Here is a 20,253-nt window from a genome sequence, read left to right as displayed (position 1 = left end):
GGGCTGCCACTTGCCACCGGAAGTACATGTGTAGCGGTCACGTGTGTGGGAGATGCGGTTCCCAAGCCCGGAAGCGTCATGATGTCCTACTGTACCCTCATGGCGGCGCTGGGGAGATGAGAGTGTCCGAATGAGGCGGGTAAGCGGATGGCAGGGGGTGTCACCTTGTCACTGTCAAACGCAATAGACTAGCTGGTTCTTTTATAAGACCTTGTCAATTTCACTGCGATTCTGTATTTCTTTCTTTAATCCAGAGCTGCGGTGCAATGTTACAGAATGATATTTATTGGCTAAAGCGCTGCCCCTGTCACTTAATCTCCCTGGTTTCAGACAGTATCCGCTAGCCTCCTATCTGCAGGGAGTTCCAGATGTTATTATATATTCGCTGTACGAGGTGCCGGGCTCCCCCAGGAACTCTGCAGGCACTTTAATGAAGTCCCTAACTGTGTGAGGTGCACCATAACCTGTATACGCTGCACCCATGCACCCAACAGCTGGGCACTAATGCAAAATGGATTAACTTCAGAAAGTATGAGCATTTATTGAAAGAGTTGCCAATCGATAAAACAGGCTAAAAACCTAAAATAAAATCAGATTATTGTTTTTGGGTGGAAGAAATAAAATACCAATGTTGCTTTTTTCATTTTCTCTGCACTAGATTGATAGAGGAATTGATGGAGGCTAACATTATTATAAAGCACTGACATATTCTCCAGTGTTTTACAGAGATTAGACTTCAGACCCTTGCATGGCTGAGCTTACAGTCTTAAGCTGGTCATACACATGGCGATCTAACGATGTTTTGTGCGACCATCGGTCGCATGAAACATCGTCAGATCCGCCACACACAGTCAGGGCTGAAACAGCAGATAAGAGGTAGAAACAATAGGATTTCTACCTCCTTCTCCCGATTCAGCCCTGACGGCAGATTTTGGTCATGGCGCCCGATCAAAATTTTCTAACCGGCCCGATCGGCGAGTCGTCCGATATCAGCAGCTTCCTGCGATATCGGTTGACTCGCCAACATGCCATACACGCACCGAATATCGTACGAAACGAGGTTTCATACGATAGTATCGGTGCGTGTGTGGCCAGCTTTAGGGGTATATTTATCATTGCATGTAAAAAGTGGCCTGAAAAGGTGATGTTGCTGATAGCAGCCAATCAGATGCTTTGGTTTTCTAACAGTTGAAATCTAATTACTGATTGGTTGCCGTGGGATACATCACCGGTAATGCTTCACTTTACTTTTTACACAGCATGATAAATATACCCTTTAGATTCATATGCTGGTGTATTTTATCAGGAGCCAGTTAACCTGTATGTATCTGGGGTGTGGGAGAAAACTGAGTACCCAGAGGAAACCCACACCACCATAGGGAGCACAAACAAACTCCTTGCAGATAGTGCCCTGGCTATCGAATGCTAAACACTGCCCCACCATGCTAGCCACATTTCTAAAGTGTCTGTATATTTGTAATATATTTGGTGTAAATGTATGTATTGTTAGCATATAGAGTTATACTTAGTACACCAGGCAGTGAATAACATGTTTATCTATTTATGCTTATAGTGGGTAATGATGTGATTTCTTGCCACACAATTGGAAGAAGCTGTGTATCACTTCACACTTCCTTTGAGCTAAAACATAGTACTTACCCATAACCTGTATTTTCCAGTTCCCCCTCAAATGGAAAGACACTCTCTGGCAACAAGCTGGCTACAGACGGTTCCTGCCAGGATACCTCCACACCCCCCCTTCACTGCCGGCCTCTGATGGTTCCAGCAGCCTGCCCTGTTTGACACAGTGATTCCTACTGTGACTGGGAACAATGGTGAAGTATTTCTCAGGATTTAATATCCTGAAGAACTCATGGGACCAAGTATCTGCTGCTTTTTGGCAGCGCTATCCAAACCCTTACAGGTGAGAATTTCTGCCTCTTGCTGAAAATATACAAGTGCCCAATAGGATTGTTTTGCTTCCAATAAGGATTAATTATGTTAGTTAGGATCAAGTACAAGGTACTGTTTTATAATTACAAAGAAAAATATTTTTTTTTTTTTAAAATGTGAATTATTTAATTAAAGGGGTTGTTCACATTTAAATTAACTTTTAGTATGACGTTGAGTATAATATCTGTCCTAATTTGCACAATTTCAGTAGGTATCTGGTTGCTATGGGAAGAATTACCCTAGCAACTCGGCAGTGGTTTTAATGAAAAAGTGAAATATGAATAGGAGAGGGGCTGAATATAAAGATAAGTAATAAAGAAACAGAAAATATAAAATGTAGCTTCAGAGAGCAATAGTTTTTTTCTGGTGGAATCGGTGACCCCCATTTGAAAGCTGCAAAGAGTCAGAAGTAAAAGGCAAATAATTTAAAAACGACAAGAAATAAAACATGAAGACCAGTTATAAAGTTGCTAAGAATCGGTCTTTCTATAACATACAAAAAGATGACTACAAAAACAAAGGTTATGGGATTCCTATACCTGTACTGTGTAACTTACTATGCAGAAGGTAAGCCGGCAAAATAGCATTGGCTCGTTATAGTACATTGCAGTGAGCACCTCAGTCTTTAAATAGGGGCACATTTAAAAGAGTAACTACTTATATATTCTTCTGATCTTAAATGAAAGCTTTGTTGTTTTTTTAACTTTTATGCTACAGTTCACTCTGGTAGTAAATCCACTGTTCTGACTGTAGCTGAAGACGTCGCCTAGTTATTTTATCTTTGGTTCTCCATTACTGCTAGGCAAACGTTAATTCTAGCTGAGCCATTCACATTCAGATTTTTTTTTTAGAACATGACTGCGCCTTTTCACAGATGGCAAACAGAAGAACCATATTAAAGTATTAATGGCTGATCACCTTTTTTTTTAATTTGCTTGCATCCTGTACTGCTTTCTGGAACATTTCTAAATCCAGCCTTCCTCATTTTGAAGCTGATGTAATAGGCTGTTGGATTAACAGCTTCCCAGACTTCCTGTTAAGCCTGTAAAATACATGTAACAAATAGTGTTCAACACTAAAGCTCCTTGGCAATGAGTTTTTTATGTTTAAAGGCTAAGTAAACCCATTGTTTTTTTAAAAAAAGAGGCAATTCACCTTTGCTAAAAGTAGTTTACAAATATTTTTTAAGTTTTTATCCCTTTAGGGTGAAACCACACAGGGCGATTGGTTGCCACAACTTTTTAAAAAGTCTGTTGTGACTAAGCTTAATGCAAAAGGGGATCTTATAATGCTGCTGCTACATAGGGGGGCAAATTTTGCTAGTACTGATTTAACTTGGTCACACTAAGGGCAGGGCTCTGTCTGACTATATCTGAGGATCTGGCTTCTGTAAGTAGTGGACATGCTTCATTTGTTGCCTTGTAGGAACCAGATATATTGAGCCTCCCACAAAATCATGCACTAAGCTGTGCATTAATAGAATGGTGCTGTTCTAGCGCCCAATTTTACTAACTGCAATTTCTGGCTCAGGACCATTAATGAAAAGTGTTTGGATGCGTAGTGGTAATTTAAATGTGGGTATGGATGTGAGCCTGGAAAAGGTTGTACAATAGGCTTCTCCTCTTCTCTTTCCTCCTTCTACCTGCCATTAGATGACACTACTTCTGGTTTTTCATTGACAAATCAAGTTTTGTGTTTCCTGGCATAGGTCAGAATGTATAGTGGGTGCAAATGGGTAAAAGTTTGTGTTCGGCGCATGCTTGCTTTCACTCATTAGACCACCACAGGTCTCTGACATAGCTTTCTATTTACTGCTGAGTTAATTTTCTTCTGCCCCCTCGCATGTTTCCCAGTAGTAGATAAGTAAGTTAAAGTTTAGTACATTAGTTGCAGGTATTTCTCGATAGCAGCCTATACTAAGCATGCTCCATGACTTGATGATGATGTATTACCCCTTTGCCAGTATCATTATGAAGTGTTTAATAGCTGGAAAGCAAGTGAATAAATAGACCAAGCAGGAACAAATGAATGAAGGACAAGTGAATGCCTGCCTGAAAAATAAATATATATATATATATATATATATATATATATATATATATATATATATATATATATATATATATATATATATATATAATGTGTGTGTGTACTATAGGGTTTATCACACTATAGTACAATGCACTGTGTGTTTTTTTTTAATTAGCTGGTCCATTGACTCTTTACAGTAAATTAGAACTAGAAATGAGAGTGGCATTTTTATTCTTTGTCCTTGTGTTTTCTCTCCCTGTATATAGCAAACATGTTTTATCTGAAGACATTCTATACCGTGAGGTAACACCTGACCACAAGCTGCTGACCAGGAGACTTTTAACCAAGACCAATCGATTGCCGCGATGGGCAGAGCGCATTTTCCCAGCCAATGTGGCCCACGCTGTGTATGTCGTAGAAGATTCCATCATAGATCCTTTTAGCAAAACCATGACCACATATACATGGAACATCAATCATGCCTCGATCATGGTGAGTTGGACCTTTGTAGCTTCTTCCTTTTTTTGCTGCTGTGCTGTTATTTTGCATGCATCACGGAAAATGCTTTTTTGTCTTTTCTCTGGTTTTCATCCAGAAAACCACCTGGCATAAGAATGACATGGTATATACACTATTCTTCTGGTTAAGAATGTTCTATGGGCCTTCATCTGATGCTTATACTGTATTTAGTAGAGGTGCTTTCCTAATCTATTTTATCTAATCTGCTACGGGTGTTTTTGTAATCAACTTTTCCCTCATCAGCTATTGAGCCTTTCCCTACATGGGCAGATAAGCTGGCAAATACAGGTCTGGGATCCCTTATCCGGAAACCCGTTATCCAGAAAGTTCCGAATTACGGAAAGGCCATCTCCCATAGACTTCATTATAAGCAATTAATCCTAATTTTTAAAAATGATTTCTTATTTTTTCTCTGTAATAATAAAGCAGTACATTTTACTTAATCCCAGCCAAGATGTAATTAATCCTTATTGTATGCAAAACAACCCTATTTGGTTTATTTGATGTTCCAATGATTTTTAGCAGACTTAAGGTATGGAGATCTAACATAACAGGTCCCATACTTGTAGATGTAAAATAAACTGCTGATTTGAGTTCATCTGCCCGTGTATGACCTTAAGAAAGGTGCATAAACACTATCTGAGGGACTTCAAGTGCCATTTGCAGCACAGCTACTTCTCTATGCAGGGAAGGTTTTATTACCAGTATTTGTAATGTTTGCTAAATCTGTTTTCCTTCAGTTAAATATTAAGAAATTGTACATGTACTATATTTCCCCCCCTTTCTAATTCTTGGTCTTGGTTGCAGTCTGTGGAGGAGCGCTGTGTATACTGTGAAAATTCTGAGAACAGTAACTGGACCGAGATCAAGCGTGAAGCATGGGTGTCCTCCAAAGTGTTTGGTTTGACCAGGGCTATTCAGGTGAGTAGGCAGCAACAAGCCAGCCCAAAATCAAATTTAGTAGTTTCTGAGCCTCTTCCTTGGGCCAAATTGGAAGGATTTGTTCATTTGTTTGGTTCACAGACACTGTGTTTGTCCCCTTAATGTATACACTGTCTCTCTGTTCTTTTGCATTTATCAACCATTTATCATTACAAAGGAACATAACCTCAGTGTGCTGCTAAAAGCAATACCCTGTGCCACACCTCTCGTCATGCCCATTCCCACACCTTTCTCCTTGTAGATTGTAAGCTCTTTTGGGCAAGGCTCTCTTCACCTCTTGTATCGGTTATTGATTGGACATACAGAGTAACATATAAAGCAATGTATGAAACCCACTTATTGTACAGCGCTGCGGAATATGTTGGCGCTTTATAAATAAATGTTAATAATAATAATATTTATACAAGGGAGCTTGTTTTTTAAGCAGTAAATAGGATGGAAGGGTGGTGGATGAATACTGCAATAAGTTTATTTTTCACAAAATTTGCAACTAAAGCCCATAAGAAAGATATGTACCTATTATTAGTCTTATGGCTTAGGGCTGCTTAAAACAGGACAAAAAAAGGGAGGAAAAAAAGCAAATGGGACATAATGTCACACAAAACTCCAAAAATGGGCTGGACAAAATTATTGGCACCTTTTCAAAATTGTGGATAAATAAGATTGTTTCAAACATGTTAAACTCACCTGGGGCAAGTAACAGGTGTGGGCAATATAAAAATCACACCTAAAAGCAGATAAAAAGGAGAGAAGTTCACTTAGTCTTTGCATTGTGTGTCTGTGTGTGCCACACTAAGCATGGACAACAGAAAGAGGAGAAGAGAACTGTCTTGACTTGAGAACCAAAATTGTGGAAAAATATCAACAATCTCAAGGTTACAAGTCCATCTCCAGAGATCTAGATTTGCCTTTGTCCACAGTGCGCGACATTATCAAGAAGTTTGCAACGCATGGCACTGTAGCTAATCTTCCAGGGCGTGGACGGAAGAGAAAAATTGATGAAAGGTTGCAACGCAGGATAGTCCGGATGGTGGATAAGTAGCCCCAAACAAGTTCCAAAGAAATTCAAGCTGTCCTGCAGGCTCAGGGAGCATCAGTGTCACAGCGAACTATCCGTCATTTAAATGAAATGCTATGGCAGGAGACCCAGGAGGACCCCACTGCTGACACAGAGGCATAAAAAAGCAAGACTACAGTTTGCCAAAATGTACTTGAGTAAGCCACAATCCTTCTGGGAAAACATCTTGTGGACAGATGAGACCAAGATAGAGCTTTTTGGTAAAGCACATCATTCTACTGTTTACCAAAAACAGAATGAGGCCTACAATGAAAAGAACACAGTACCTACAGTGAAATATGGTGGAGGTTCAATTATGTTTTGGGGTTGTCTTTCTGCCTCTGGCACTGGGTGCCTTGAATGTGTGCATGGCATCATGAAATCTGAGGATTACCAAATGATTTTGGGTCGCACTGTAGAGCCCAGTGTCAGAAAGCTGTGTTTGCGTCCGAGATCTTGGGACTTCCAGCAGGACAATGACCCCAAACATACGTCAAAAAGCACCCAGAAATGGATGGCAACAAAGCGCTGGAGAGTTATGAAGTGGCCAGCAATGAGTCCAGATCTAAATCCCATTGAACATCTGTGGAGAGATCTTAAAATTGATGTTGGGAAAATAAGAGATACCTGGAGCAGTTTGCAAAGGAAGAATGGTCCAAAATTCCCAGTGAGAGGTGTAAGAAGCTTATTGATGGTTATAGGAAGCGACTGATTTCAGTTATTATTTCCAAAGGGTGTGCAACCAAATATTAAGTTAAGGGTGCCAATAATTTTGTCTGGCCCATTTTTGGAGTTTTGTGTGACATTATGTCCAATTTGCTTTTTTTCCTCCCTTTTTTGTTCTATTCCAATACACACAAAGGGAATAAACATGTGTATAGCAAAACATGTGTTACTGCAATACTTTTCTGTGAGAAATACTTGATTTTCTGGGGTGCCAACAATTTTGGCCATGACTGTAAAATATAATTTTTTTTTATTTATTTTTTTTTTGCTATAGTATGGTCCTGAAAGGTTGTAACAATTCTTTTTTCTGTTTTGTTTTTTAAGGAGTTTGGTCTCGCTCGTTTTAAAAGTAATGTGACCAAGGCAATGAAGGGCTTTGAATTTATTCTGGGAAAAATGCAAGGTAGGTGGATAAATATAAAGAAGTTTAAAGATACCCAGACTATTGCTACTGCGTAGTTATCTCTTACCCAGTAGCCTTTGTCTCTCTGCAGATAGTTTATGAATAGTTGATTCAAGAATAACTGATTTATTTACTGCACCATCTTAGGTGATGTGCCTCATAGGACCCTTGTTGAAACAGCAAAAGAAGCAACAGAAAAGGCAAAGGAGACTGCACTGGCAGCAAAGGAGAAAGCCAAAGACTTGGCCAGCAAGGCAGCTACAACAAAGAAGCAGCAATATGTTTAAGGGTTTGTTGGCCAAGACCATGGGCCACTCAGTTTCAGGCACCAGAAGCTGGCAATACTGCTGGGTTCATCTATCACCTGAACCAATGTCCATCAAACTAGCATCTTTTGAAATCATATTTCTTTCCTCTAGTTCCTTTCAAATCCAGAAAAAAAAAAAATCTGAAATGTGAATACAATGAATCACAAATTACTCTTTTCTATGCTTTAAGTTATGATTAAATAATTATCTAATTACAATGCCTGGAAGTTTTTTGCTTGCTTGCACCCTCACATATACAGGCTTGGGATCACATAAAAGACTGGGTTTTGTAAAGGTAACTACCTTGTTTTATTTCTCTTTAAATAGCTCTGATATTTTCTTCACCCTGTTGGAGTTTTCTTCATACCCGTCAGTCGCCACATTTAATTGTCATAATTCAAACATACAATAGGGTTGCCTAACCAAGCAGTGTGGTTTGAATGGTTGAAGGAAAAAAAAAAAAAGAGCCCGGATCAAACCCAAGCTAACCATACACTAAAAGATCTGGTTGTTTGTGGAGTTCAGCAAACGAGCAGATCTTTTTCCCGATATGTCCACCCAAGATGGGCGTTATCAGCTTGATCATTTGGTCCACAAGCCAACAATTGGATCACATTGATGGGCTATCGGGGCGAGGACCACATAAACAAGATGATGTGCTTCCTCACCCTGATCTGCCCAACTTTTAGCCAGGTATTGGGTTATACACGTGACAATAAGCTGATTGCAGCTTTTATCAGCCCATGTTGCCCCCCTACAAATAGGGGGAGAACCCACAACCTCCACCACAGACAGTGCCCTGATCTGAAATGTACTCAAGACCCCAGTACTACAATGTCAAGCACCAATACTGCTAGAGGCAATAAACACAAAAAATCCTTTTATAGTTTTAAGCATTTGGGAGTTAGTTGTATGCAGATGCAGGACTCCAGCACCTGCAATTGGAGACAACATTTAACCAGCTACAAACAATCTGATGGCCATAAGGCTTGAACAATCAGACCACCAATCTATTAGTTTTTTTTTATATGCATTCAGGTACAGAATGCTGTAATGTCAACACCGGCATTGGATAAAATGGACAATCATTTTAATAAAACAGGCAAGAGATTCCTGTTTTGTTGTTGGTTTCAGCAACACCCCATCCCTTACTGATGTCTGTGTCTCAGGCTTACATGTATGGTCCAGTCTTCACACGTGTTTTACAGGCAGAATCTGATTAAATAAATTTTTACAGAAGAACAGGAACAGCACCTCTTGTCTTTGTAGATTAAAATGCCTTTATTGCAACATTTTTTTGGGGGCAAACAACAACAGCAGCAGCAACGTTTCAGGTCACAAGACCTTTTATCAGCTTGATAAAAGGTCTTGTGACCTGAAACGTTGCTGCTGCTATTGTTGTTTGCCCCCAAAAAAATGTTGCAATAAAGGCATTTTAATCTACAAAGACAAGAGGTGCTGTTCCTGTTCTTCTGTACCTGGATGTGCCGATGGAAAGTGGCCATTGGGGAACCTGCACTACTTCTAACTAATCACAAGGCTTGGTGCTGACTACTACTCTCTAAATACATTTTTACAACATTCATCAAAATATATCAAAAGGAGACATGCAGTCTTTTTATCTCAAATAAGATTTATCCCTAAGAGGTGTGTTGACAAATTGGGTTGATTGAAGGGGTACTTTGCTTTTAGTATGTTATAGAACATCCGATTCTTCTTTTGCCTCCCTCGCATGCATCTTTCCAGCTTACAAATGACAGTGGAAGCCAAAAACTATTGCTCTGGGAGGCTATAAATGTATTGTAACTTCTTATTACATATCTTTCCAATTCCAAGATACTTTCCAGTATACCTTAAAACCACTAACACATTCCATTTGCAAATGGAATTGCTATTTATAGCTTCATCTGCCTGGCTGTTTATTTTATATCCTGGCTCCTAAAACAGTGCTGCAAGCCAGCTGTTTAACAGATCTAAAGAAGATACAATTCCTGTTATAAACCCGTAGAATAGAAAGTAATAATCATTAGCAATTACATATACAAATAAAAAATTAAAATTCATAATAGAAGGTTGAATTAATGTATATGGGAAAGTTGCTTGCAATATATAGCAAGGGGGCACTGACTACCGTTTGTTAAAACTGAGTCTCTTGTCTGTAATATTTGCATAGAATGTTTTGGTATTTATTGGTATTTAGAACTGAATAAAATATGTGCCACATTTAAATAAAAAAATAAAGACCACCAGCCATTATATGGAACAAAACACATTTACTAAAATATAGGTTAAATATAAAAAGTCAGAGGATTTGTCCTCTAGACCCTGACAGAACATTTCTTTACAACAAATGCTTGCCAGGTTCAGGAATGTGATAAGCAAGGTCTCGCTCCACCCTCGCACATGAAGGGGCAGTTTCACATAGCATCCTAAGATGATTGTTTCATAAATAATTGCCAAACCCAGACATTGGGTATTGCCATTTGTTTTACAGAACAGGCAATACTATTGCAGGACCAGATTTGTTGCTCCTCAGGTACTGAGGCGTCAGAGTGTTGATCTAACAGCAGCAGACTCCTAACTTTTTCCCAAGTGCAGGAATCATTGGTATCTATTTTACATATATGGCAATAAGCAGCAGTTCTGTAGAGGGCAAAAAGAGACCCAGATAATGCTTTCCATACCAACAATGTGGCAGACATTAAAAATGCACTTTTTTTTAACTTTTCTCTTCTGTGAATCATAAAGGAAGTAAAAAGTCATAGTAAAAAGTAGAAGTGCCTCATTATGTGTTCTTTTATATGGGAGCTGGAGGACCACCGCAAATGTTTCAGCTGACTGTGGCATCCATTTTGTTGCATTTACAAGGTAAGCAATTTTTATCTTGGATAACAAAAACAAAATATCTAGTGTACAATTGCAGGTTCCCATTAAGTGCAGAATTACTAAGTGCTTCTGTGTAGCCAAGGCAGTAGCCACTGATGGGAACAAATGGTATTGTATATGCATGTGCGACACATGGCATACAAATGTCAGGACACTGGCTAATCCTTAATATTTACCTGATGTATTGTGCTCAAGGCAGAAATCCAATGTTGGAGTGGAGTGGGATTTCATATCCACATATTGCAATCATGAATAAAAAGAAAAAAAAAAGAAAAATAAACAGGCACACAAAGCGCCCCTCCCATCAGGGCAGCAAGAAGATCCCTCCAAGCAGTATCTTCACTACAAAAAGGCAGCAGCAACAGGAAGCAAAACAAATGATCAACAGTCCAGCTATTTGACATTGTAACTTTCCTTACTACACTAAATCCTTATCTAACCTTTAAAATGAAAAGCTCACTGCCCTAATAGATTTGCAAAGGGCAGTATGAAAAAAAATATTCCTGACGTGTCAGTTGACAAAAAAAAAAAAAAACTTCTGCCATTTCAGCATTGCGATGTAAACATTACCAATCACTGGCAACAGAAGTCTAGAATGTTGCTACCTGTTCCAAGAATAGTTGTATGTCCAAAAGCACCTTCAAATGTTTCAAGACTGTAACAGCACATCTTTATATGGAGGTGAGTGAAAACAATTGATTTGAGTTATCCTGTGTGTACCACATCAGCAAGTGTTTTCAGATCTGCAAGGTAAGTTGTTTTGTGGAGCTGCCCATGTAGTAAGTCTGCTGATGTTTTATCTGCTGTGTTTGTAATCAGAGGTCATAGCCAGGCATGAGCTGGAGTAGAGTAGCTGTGTTCCAGCCCAGCACTAAATGAAACAAAGAGTTCACCCTCATTGCCACTCAGAATTATTCCCTCCACATCTACCTCCAAATCCTCTGTAGAAAGAGGGGAAAAAAAAGAACAATTAGAATAAGGTTATGGTTCACCAAAAAACATATGAAAAAAATATTCAGTAATAAATCCTAGCATAAGTTAAACTAAGACAAAATCAAAATGAGAAGAGGGACAAGCTTTACCTGGTCCCCTGTAAAATTCTAATGGTTACATCCACTGGTAGTTATCACTTATTTCAACCCAAATATTTTCTCTTTGAAATACTAAATTCTGCTGGTAGTCAAACGAGAACTGTGAGAGTTGGCATTTTTATAACTCCACAACCATATGCCCCTCCTACCCACCTTGATCAGAATCAGATCTCTCAGAGGATAAAGTTGACGAATCTAAGCTGTCAGTTCGAATCCTCTCTGTGTTAGGAGGTAAAAGCTGTTTTAGTCTCTGGCGGAGCTTCTGCTGTTCTACCCTCAGTTTTTCCTTCAGGCTTTTAGCCCTTAGCTCCTGGTCTTCAAGTTTCTGAACAAAGTGTTGGAATAAGGGTTAAACACAAACAGATCAGCATTTGAAATGTAAAGAATGATCTAGAATTATTTCTATTGAAATGTGCAAAATATTAGGGCAAAAAAGAACCACATGCATATTATGCTGTTTCTTTATATGCATACGCTAGTAAGGGCTTCAAGTTTTGTTCCACTTGGGTTCAAAGCTTGTGTGCAGCAGTGTGAAACCCGAATTGGAAGAATGGGCTGCATTCTGTTGTGCGTTCCCCTGTGTAGGAATGCATTTAAGATCCGCAAGAGTGAAACACCTGTGTGTAAGAGCGCTTATGTAAACAAATTCTAAAAGCAGGTTTATTACTTGACTTTAGGATGAGGTGTGTGATGCCAAGAGCTACAAAAGCACCTCCCTACAGTCCTTTATTAGAAAGCAGAGCTTTCCATGAGCACAGAAATGCTATTTCAGCATAGCTAAGTTTATCAGCTGGGTATTTGTTTTTTTCCTTTGTACTATGACTAAGGGCAGGTGATCTCGCAGTCAGGTCTGCACAAAAATGGAATCATCCAGCAACACAAAAACCAGAATTTCAAAGTGCTGACCAGAGTATTGACAGATAAACAATGATAGCATATATCAGCATTTTTAACCACTTTGAGGTGTGCCACACAAGCATGAAAAAAATGTCTTTGGGGATGCCAAATAAAGGCTTTGACTGGTTATTTGGTAGCCCCATGTGGGGGTGGTGAGCAACATGTTGCTCATAAGCCACTGGTTTGGGATAAATAGGTTAGAGAAGCAGCATCCTCAGGAATTTGGCTAGGGATATATGGGAGCTTGTGAATAAATTTAAGTCACTTATTTGTTATAGCAGTTATTGAATATCAGAAAAACAGCCTTACATCAATCTGTTCCCACCCTCCACACTTACTTTGATGTGTTGCTTGGCCCTGTGTAAGAGACTGAGAGTTGTATGCCTTGAGTTTTCCATGCTCAGAGGCACTTGTTGTTTAAGTTGCTCTAAGCATCTTCGAAGTTGCGCTCTCCTGCAGTTATAAATATCAGATGTGTATCATGTTAATAATTAGCAGCCTATATAAATTCATTCATTCACAACAAACTCTGGGTTGTAAGTACATGCAGATTATACTGTGGGTTGCTGCAAACAGCCCCTTGCATGAATGCAATTTGATGATTTCAGGGAACAAACTGAGCAGCTTTTATATCAGCAGTGGTCTCCCCAGTCAAAAAAAAAAAATAGCCGGGTGGGAGAAAATATCTAAATTAATAATAAAGCCTTGCCCCCAGCTTGCCTGCTGACACAGCAATGCTTTTTACAGAAGCCAGTAGGACTTTGTACACTTCTGCAAATAGAATTCATGGCTTCCAAAATAATGCCTTGTAATACACTTGGCTAAAAGGGCGTTAGAATAGAAAACTGTTCAGTTTTGGATCCTGTCTCGCAGCTTCCAAAATGAGCTCTTATTAGACTGTATGAACAAATCCTAGAGATAAGTTGTTCTAATAAAAGCAACTATAATGTAAAATTTCATAATTCTCTGTTCAGCTGTCAGTGATGAAATTTAAAAGGAGAATTGCTAAGACATCATATACTCAGCAAACTCACCTGTGTTTCTCCAGCTCATTGTGAACAGATCTGTAGGTATAAAAAGAGAAGGCAGATGTCAATATCCAACCAATAAGTCTACAAACATTGTATCTGTGTGACCGAATATCCATTGCAGCAAAAAAAAAATCTAGAAACACATGGCACCACACAATGGAGAATTATGGACAAGCCTGGACTGAGATTCAAAATAGGTCCTGGCATTTTAAGTACACAGAGGCCCAAACAGCTCAATAAATAGTGACTGTCTATGGCATCTTACAGCAGCCCTCTGGCATTTGCCAGAACCCACAGATTGCCAGTCTGGGCCCGATCGTGGATAATGTGGTACCTTGAGTGACTACCTGCATTATGTATTGTTAGTGCTGCTCATGAAAGATAAATGGCAAAGATGTAACGGGACTATGAATCACTGAATGTACTAAAAGAAGAAAACAGAGACATGACATTCATGGAAAAGTATCAGTGTGCCAATAAAGAGCCACCTTTTTGTATATATTGTCTGAAACTCCTCTAAGCTGTTGGTGGAAATGGTAAGGTAAGACCAAGAGCAAAGAAGATTTTTCAGTCTCCAAAAGAAATAGATTTCCAATCATCACTTTAGTTTTTTTTTTTTAGAAGTGAAAAGCCAGCAAAAAAGGGTTTCAACACTATCTATAAGGCTGCACAGATTGCTAGTGAAAAGTAGTTCAGTGGTGTCTCACCTGACATTATCTGGGTTGCTGTTTGTTCTCTGACGCTTTCGCCTCCCCGGGGTGGCAGGATCACATGGCAAGATGGAGGCATAACCATGCTCTGCTTCTGAAATCAATATTAGACAGTCTTAACGTTTGGAGAAAAAAACCAACAAAACGCATTTATATATTTAATACAAAAGCCATGCATAACCTGTCAATTAAATCCTTATAAATTGTGCTTAGTGATGTCATTTGACTCACTTAAACTTGTGTATTAATATAGAGTACCCCCCCTGGTCATAGGACATCACCTCAGTGACTTAAAATATCCTTAGATTTTATAATAGGGGTAATTTATTCAGTATATATTAGAGTTTTCAAGGACAGACAGCAACGAAGTAAAATGAAAATACCGATGGTCTTACACGGTAATAAACTTATTTGGCGAGATCTAATTCAGCCACCCACAACCCCATACAGTGGGGCCTATGGGGACCCGACGAATGAGGACTGCAGCACTGTGCCAATACATTCCTCGAGTCAAACCTGCCCAGTTTTTGGACAGATATTGGTTGGACAAGTTGGTCGGCCCCATACATTGTATGGGGCATTGTATTATCAGCCCATATTTGACCAGCTCACTATAGAAAATGAGAGGGGACAACAACAAAAAAAGTACATCTTATATTATAACATTCTTACACTAGTGCTACTACTTTTTAGTTGACAGGACAGGTAGCCCAACCATCAAGTGCAATCTTATTCAGTTTCATGAATTAATATAGCGTCAGGGTTTACAGTTTTAGGGTTTAGGTCAGAAATAGTGATTCATAATTTAGAGTGTTTGAGTGAGCATACACAGTAAGATCTGCTTTTGGGTCTCTGCCTAATGTGGCCACCCATCAGCAGAGTACCGCATCTCACACAATGGAATTTTCCCTGGTCAGAAACATTTCAAGTATGCCACCATTTTGGAGCCATACATAGCACAATAAGCTGCCCAATCGGTCTGGAGAGGCCAAGCAGTCAGCTTAAGTTGTCCTGTATACGGGGGCTGAAGCAGTGGCAGGAGGGCTTAACCTGAAAAACATGGCGAGATGTGAAATTTGGGGATAGTACTTATTTGCTCTCCTAGACATACCTGAACAAGGCTTATCAGTCAATTAGGATGGCATCTGTAGTGAAAACATAGTTTTGGTACTAGTTATTCTTGGAAATATGGCTAATATAACTATATATGTAAACATGTTACAAGCTAATGGGTACCTTCAACTGCAACTACTGCTCTAACATTTAAGGCACTGGTTAACCCATGCACATTGACAGGGATCCAACTTGTGACACTAGATTGTGTCACCTGACAGCTTTTGGGGGACTAGACCAGTGATCCCCAACCAGTGGCTCAGGAACAACATGTTGCTCACCAACCCCTTGGATGTTGCTCTCAGTGCCCCCAAACCAGGTAGTTATTTTTCAATTCCTGACTTGGTGGCAAGTTTAGGTTGAATAAAAACAAGATTTCCTACCAAATAAAGCCTCCTGTAAGTATTTTTACATTTGACTGTGTCTCATGAGTAAGAAAGGTTGGGGACCCCTGGACTAGACTACTACAAGGTGGAGAAAAATATATATAAACTCACCTCTTTCCCTTCGCTCCACATACTCAGCAGCTTGCAGAAGAACCTGCAGATTGCTGGGGAGCTGCTCCATTTTGGCAGGGGGAGATGCAGCAGTAGCCTCTCAAGAGATTCTTGATTTCGGCAAAGCTCCTTGGGCAGTCTCTTGCTTTGGACTCACTTCTCTGCTGCCTCTTAACCTTAGCAGTTCACAGCTTCCAATAGTTCCAACTGTCCAAGAAGAACCAATAATTATATGGTCAACTTTTCATTTGTCAGGAAAAAATATTACTTGAAAATATCCTTAAACTACTCTACTACATACACAAGTGGGATCAAATCACCCATTTTATTGGGCAAACATATAGAAAAAAATACAGTAAGAAGTAATACAGATTTGGCAACAAATTTTCTTCTTTTTAAAGTACAGGTATCCCTTATTCGGAAACCCATTATCCAGAAAGTTCCAAATTACGGAAGGCCCATCTCCCATAGACTCCATTTTAATCAAATAATTCACATTTTTGAAAATGGTTCCCTTTTCTCTGTAATAATAAAACAGTACCTTGTACTTGATCCCAACTAAGATATAATTAATCCTTATTCGAGCCAAAACAATCCTACTGGGTTCAAACAATTTTCTTAGTAGACTTACGGTAGGAGATCTGAAATACGTAAAGACCCCTTATCAGGAAAACCCCAGGTCCTTAGCATTCTGGATAATGGGTTCCATGCCTGTACATGTCCCCAGTTAAAGGGGTGATCTGGTCAGAATGTGTGAAAAGCCCCCCAGCAATTGTTCTGTGGCCGTGATCTCTAATTCACCTGCACTGCTACTAGAATTGTGTGACTAATATCTTGGCTGAATAAAACCATGTATAAATGTACAAGTAAGGAGGAAGAAATGAATAAGATACCTTGGCAATTCCAGCAGCTGCAGGACTGTCAGTAGCAGAGGCAGGAGGGATGCTGGAAAGCGCAGTCCCAGCCAGTTCAGTTACAAACTAGTTCCTCCCCCCACACAGAACAAATTCTATTTATATGGGCCGTGATCCTCCCATGTCCCCTAGTGTAGCATTATCAGCCGATCGCCTCCATATTTGCTCTATGCAAGGCCCGAGGAGTAAGAAAAGAGAGGCCCCTGGCAGCGCAGGGAGCTGGGCCCTGTCCCATAAATCTGTGCTGCCCAAGCTGCACATCCTACTGAAATTCAATAGCCCACAATCGCAGCAACAGAGTTGCAGGAGGGCTGGGGATCTGCAGGTTGCCTGTATTTCCTAAACAGATCGACCAACTATTACTTAGTATTACACGTATTTTATACTTTTAATCGTCAAGGAGACCGAGGGTACAGGGCGAAACCCTCTGCTGTAGGCTGGCTCCTTAAGGCCTCCCACCTCTCAAGACTTGTTATTGTTATGATCGGATTTCCCCACCCTACAAGGGATCTCTCCAGCTCATCCGCCCTCCTCACCTGATCCCTTCCAATATGTGCCCACAGCATAGGCCGTCCTCCGAGTCGGGATCTCTAGCTGTCACACAGCGGAACCAACACCGGAAGAAGCAACGTAGCTGATACCTACCGAGCGACGGCAGAACGAGTGCAACTGCCTGCGGGCCCGCCCACCTTGCCCCGCCCTAGGTCACATATTTCCCTCAGCTACACTTACCGCCGCTATTATTACTTGAGCTCCAACTCTCGGCCCTTTGCTTGTCCCTGCCGCTACTCCAGGATGTCGCTGGCACAATGAGATTGGGACGTTTTCAGCCGCTTACCGGAGACCACGGTTACCATGGAGCTTCCTGAAACGGGCGGAGCTTCCTGTGCGAGTTTTTCTATTGGATACTGAGAGAGGGGGGCGCGGCGTTGTTTAGAAGCGTCATGTTTTATGGCAACAGTTTCAGGCGGGAAAGTCAAGCACCTTTCAAAATTTCAAACACAAAAAGCAGCGGAATACATGTAAAACTGAGACAAAATGGTGGGAGAAGGAAGGCGGGATAGAGTGGGATACACTGAGCTACTCAAAGTAGTTCCTCGAAACATTTTATTCTTGAGAGCCCCTAAGGTTCCAGGGCGTATTTACAGTGCTAACTAATAAGTATAATAGAGCTCATTGCTAAACGACTAAGTGGGTCAAGTTATTAACGTGAAGCCTTTGTAACTACAGAAACATAGACATTTGTCGTTCTACCTGCAACTGCAGAGATGTGTCAATGCTTTCTGTGTTAGGGTCTTTGTCTCCCATAGTCAGACATTGGGGTGTAATGGGACTTAAATGAGGGGCATGGCCAAAGTGTGCTACAAAATTACTCCACAAATGTCCAATTATTTTCTTATTACCCCTGCTCCCTCCTTTTGAGGTGGCACAGGATGGAGGACAAAGTGCTCAAATGCAGGACTGGACACCATCACATAGGTTTATTTATAGATTTTAGGATCCCAAACTTGAACAGTCTCGTTGGCAGTAAGCATAATGTCCCACGGAGAGCTTAGTCACCTACGCTAAATCTCTGCTGCCGCAGGCGACTAATCTTTTCAAAAAACCTTTCCACCGGCAAAAAAAGGAATCAACAGTGGAAAGGCCTGCAGGAGGAAACTTCACACGATTTTGGAAAGCCAAAGGCATTTCGGATTGATTAGACGGCCCCTGTAGCAGAGATCTCTTGCCGGAGACTAATTGCTCTGCTGGACAATCTAACAGGCTTAGATGGCCAATAGGGCGGTGCGTCAGCTTCCTAGCCAATGGTTCTTTGGTTTGTTCGCAAAAGCAAACACTATCTCATATAGCTTTAAAATTGCTAAGCTTTGGCAGTGATGAAATGCCTTTGTTGTGTTCTTTCAATCAACATGGAAAATACATTAGTACAGTGCTGTCCAATGAATAAGTCATTCAGTTTATTGGGGGTCAGTGGAGTTTACCCTAAGTTTAACCCTTTCCCACCTTTTCACATAAACTACTTAACTCTGTAAGTTTAGAGGCCCAATGATTGATTGCTGTGGGGCCCAATTAATATAATATAAAGTATATAATAATTACTGTGTTAATAAGCCAGTATTTTAATTGGGGGGTCAGTGAAGTTTATACTTCAGTTTCGTAATTTTCTGTTAAGGTAAGATACGTTTTTGCACAAGCTACATAAATTGCATTAGCGTAGGGACCCAGTGATGTTGCTGTGCAGCCCAATAACCAGTCATTCCCCTACTGAAACTTCATGTAGAAGACACTAATAAAATTCAGTAAATAGCTCCTAAAACAAAAAGCTGACATTACTCTATAATAAGCAGTTCATATAAATAGTTAAAATCAATTATTAATGTGCCAATAAGTCAGTCTGTTAATTGGGAGGAAAGTAGAATTTACTTCTAAGTTGTTGAATTCATTGGTGGTGAGTGGAGTTTGCCCCTGTTTGCCCCTTCTCTGCATTGTATTTTGCAAGTTACTTAAGTTGCCAGGCAAGTTAGGTCAGTTTCTTAAGTTTCCAGGCAACATTTGTGGAAGTTAAGTAAATTGTGTAAGTTTCAACCTAACCTTATGCATAACTTTTGTGACGCATCCGGGCCCCATTCCGAAGCAGATTTTCACGGGAACAACAGTACCCCCTCTCCCTCCCTGATGGCGGCCCTGAGTCTCCTCTCCATTTATTGTCAGCTCTGCTCATTGATTGCTAGCTCTGTCCGTGTTTGCCAGTCATTTTTCGAATCCACCCCAATTAGTCACTCAATATAACAGCCTTCTACATACACATTTAACCCATATAGTGGACACATTGACCTTTAGGTCAGTTCCAACTGGGAACGCCACATAAATGCCTGTTTGCTTCTGGTTAAATGTATAAAAAATTGATGTTAGGTGTTGACATTTTATAGAAGGAAACCTATATATATTTACATACAATATATCTCTACTGATCATGTGGACTCCACTTCTTTGCGGTTGCTGCATAACCAGCTGCCCCTGGCTATTTACTTTGTGGCCACCAACACAAGAAAACTTTTCCTGAGAACTACTGTATTAGTTAATTAATATATAAATAATTACGCTGCTGGCATTTTCTGCCTTACACACACCTTACAGTGCTTGTTCCCATAAGTACAGGTAAATCAGATCAGTT

At 40.1% G+C, this 20,253-nt stretch overlaps 2 protein-coding genes across 6 annotated transcripts; one reads left to right on the top strand and one right to left on the bottom strand.

Moving 5' to 3' along the window:
* Positions 1 to 55: 55 nt before the first annotated feature.
* On the top strand, positions 56 to 8,147 carry prelid1 (PRELI domain containing 1; the record flags this gene model as incomplete). Its single annotated transcript, NM_001016173.2, is given in 6 exon segments — positions 56 to 138; positions 1,677 to 1,924; positions 4,251 to 4,476; positions 5,311 to 5,424; positions 7,553 to 7,631; positions 7,779 to 8,147. Coding segments are annotated over 5 exon segments (651 nt in total).
* A 2,020-nt stretch (positions 8,148 to 10,167) lies between these two features.
* On the bottom strand, positions 10,168 to 18,765 carry mxd3 (MAX dimerization protein 3). 5 transcript variants are annotated; one of them, XM_012959108.3, is made up of 7 exons: positions 17,811 to 18,765; positions 16,165 to 16,371; positions 14,552 to 14,669; positions 13,848 to 13,877; positions 13,152 to 13,266; positions 12,070 to 12,241; positions 10,168 to 11,766 (listed from the first exon to the last, which is right to left on the bottom strand). In XM_012959108.3, the coding sequence occupies exons 2-7, from the start codon at positions 16,232 to 16,234 to the stop codon at positions 11,648 to 11,650; spliced, it is 624 nt and encodes a 207-aa protein (XP_012814562.1). In that variant the 5' UTR covers positions 16,235 to 16,371; positions 17,811 to 18,765; the 3' UTR covers positions 10,168 to 11,647.
* Between the last annotated feature and the right edge of the window lie 1,488 nt (positions 18,766 to 20,253).

This window comes from Xenopus tropicalis, chromosome 3 (genome assembly GCF_000004195.4).
Source record: "Xenopus tropicalis strain Nigerian chromosome 3, UCB_Xtro_10.0, whole genome shotgun sequence".
Lineage (NCBI taxonomy): Eukaryota > Metazoa > Chordata > Amphibia > Anura > Pipidae > Xenopus > Xenopus tropicalis.
This window is presented reverse-complemented; position numbering and strand designations above follow the sequence as displayed.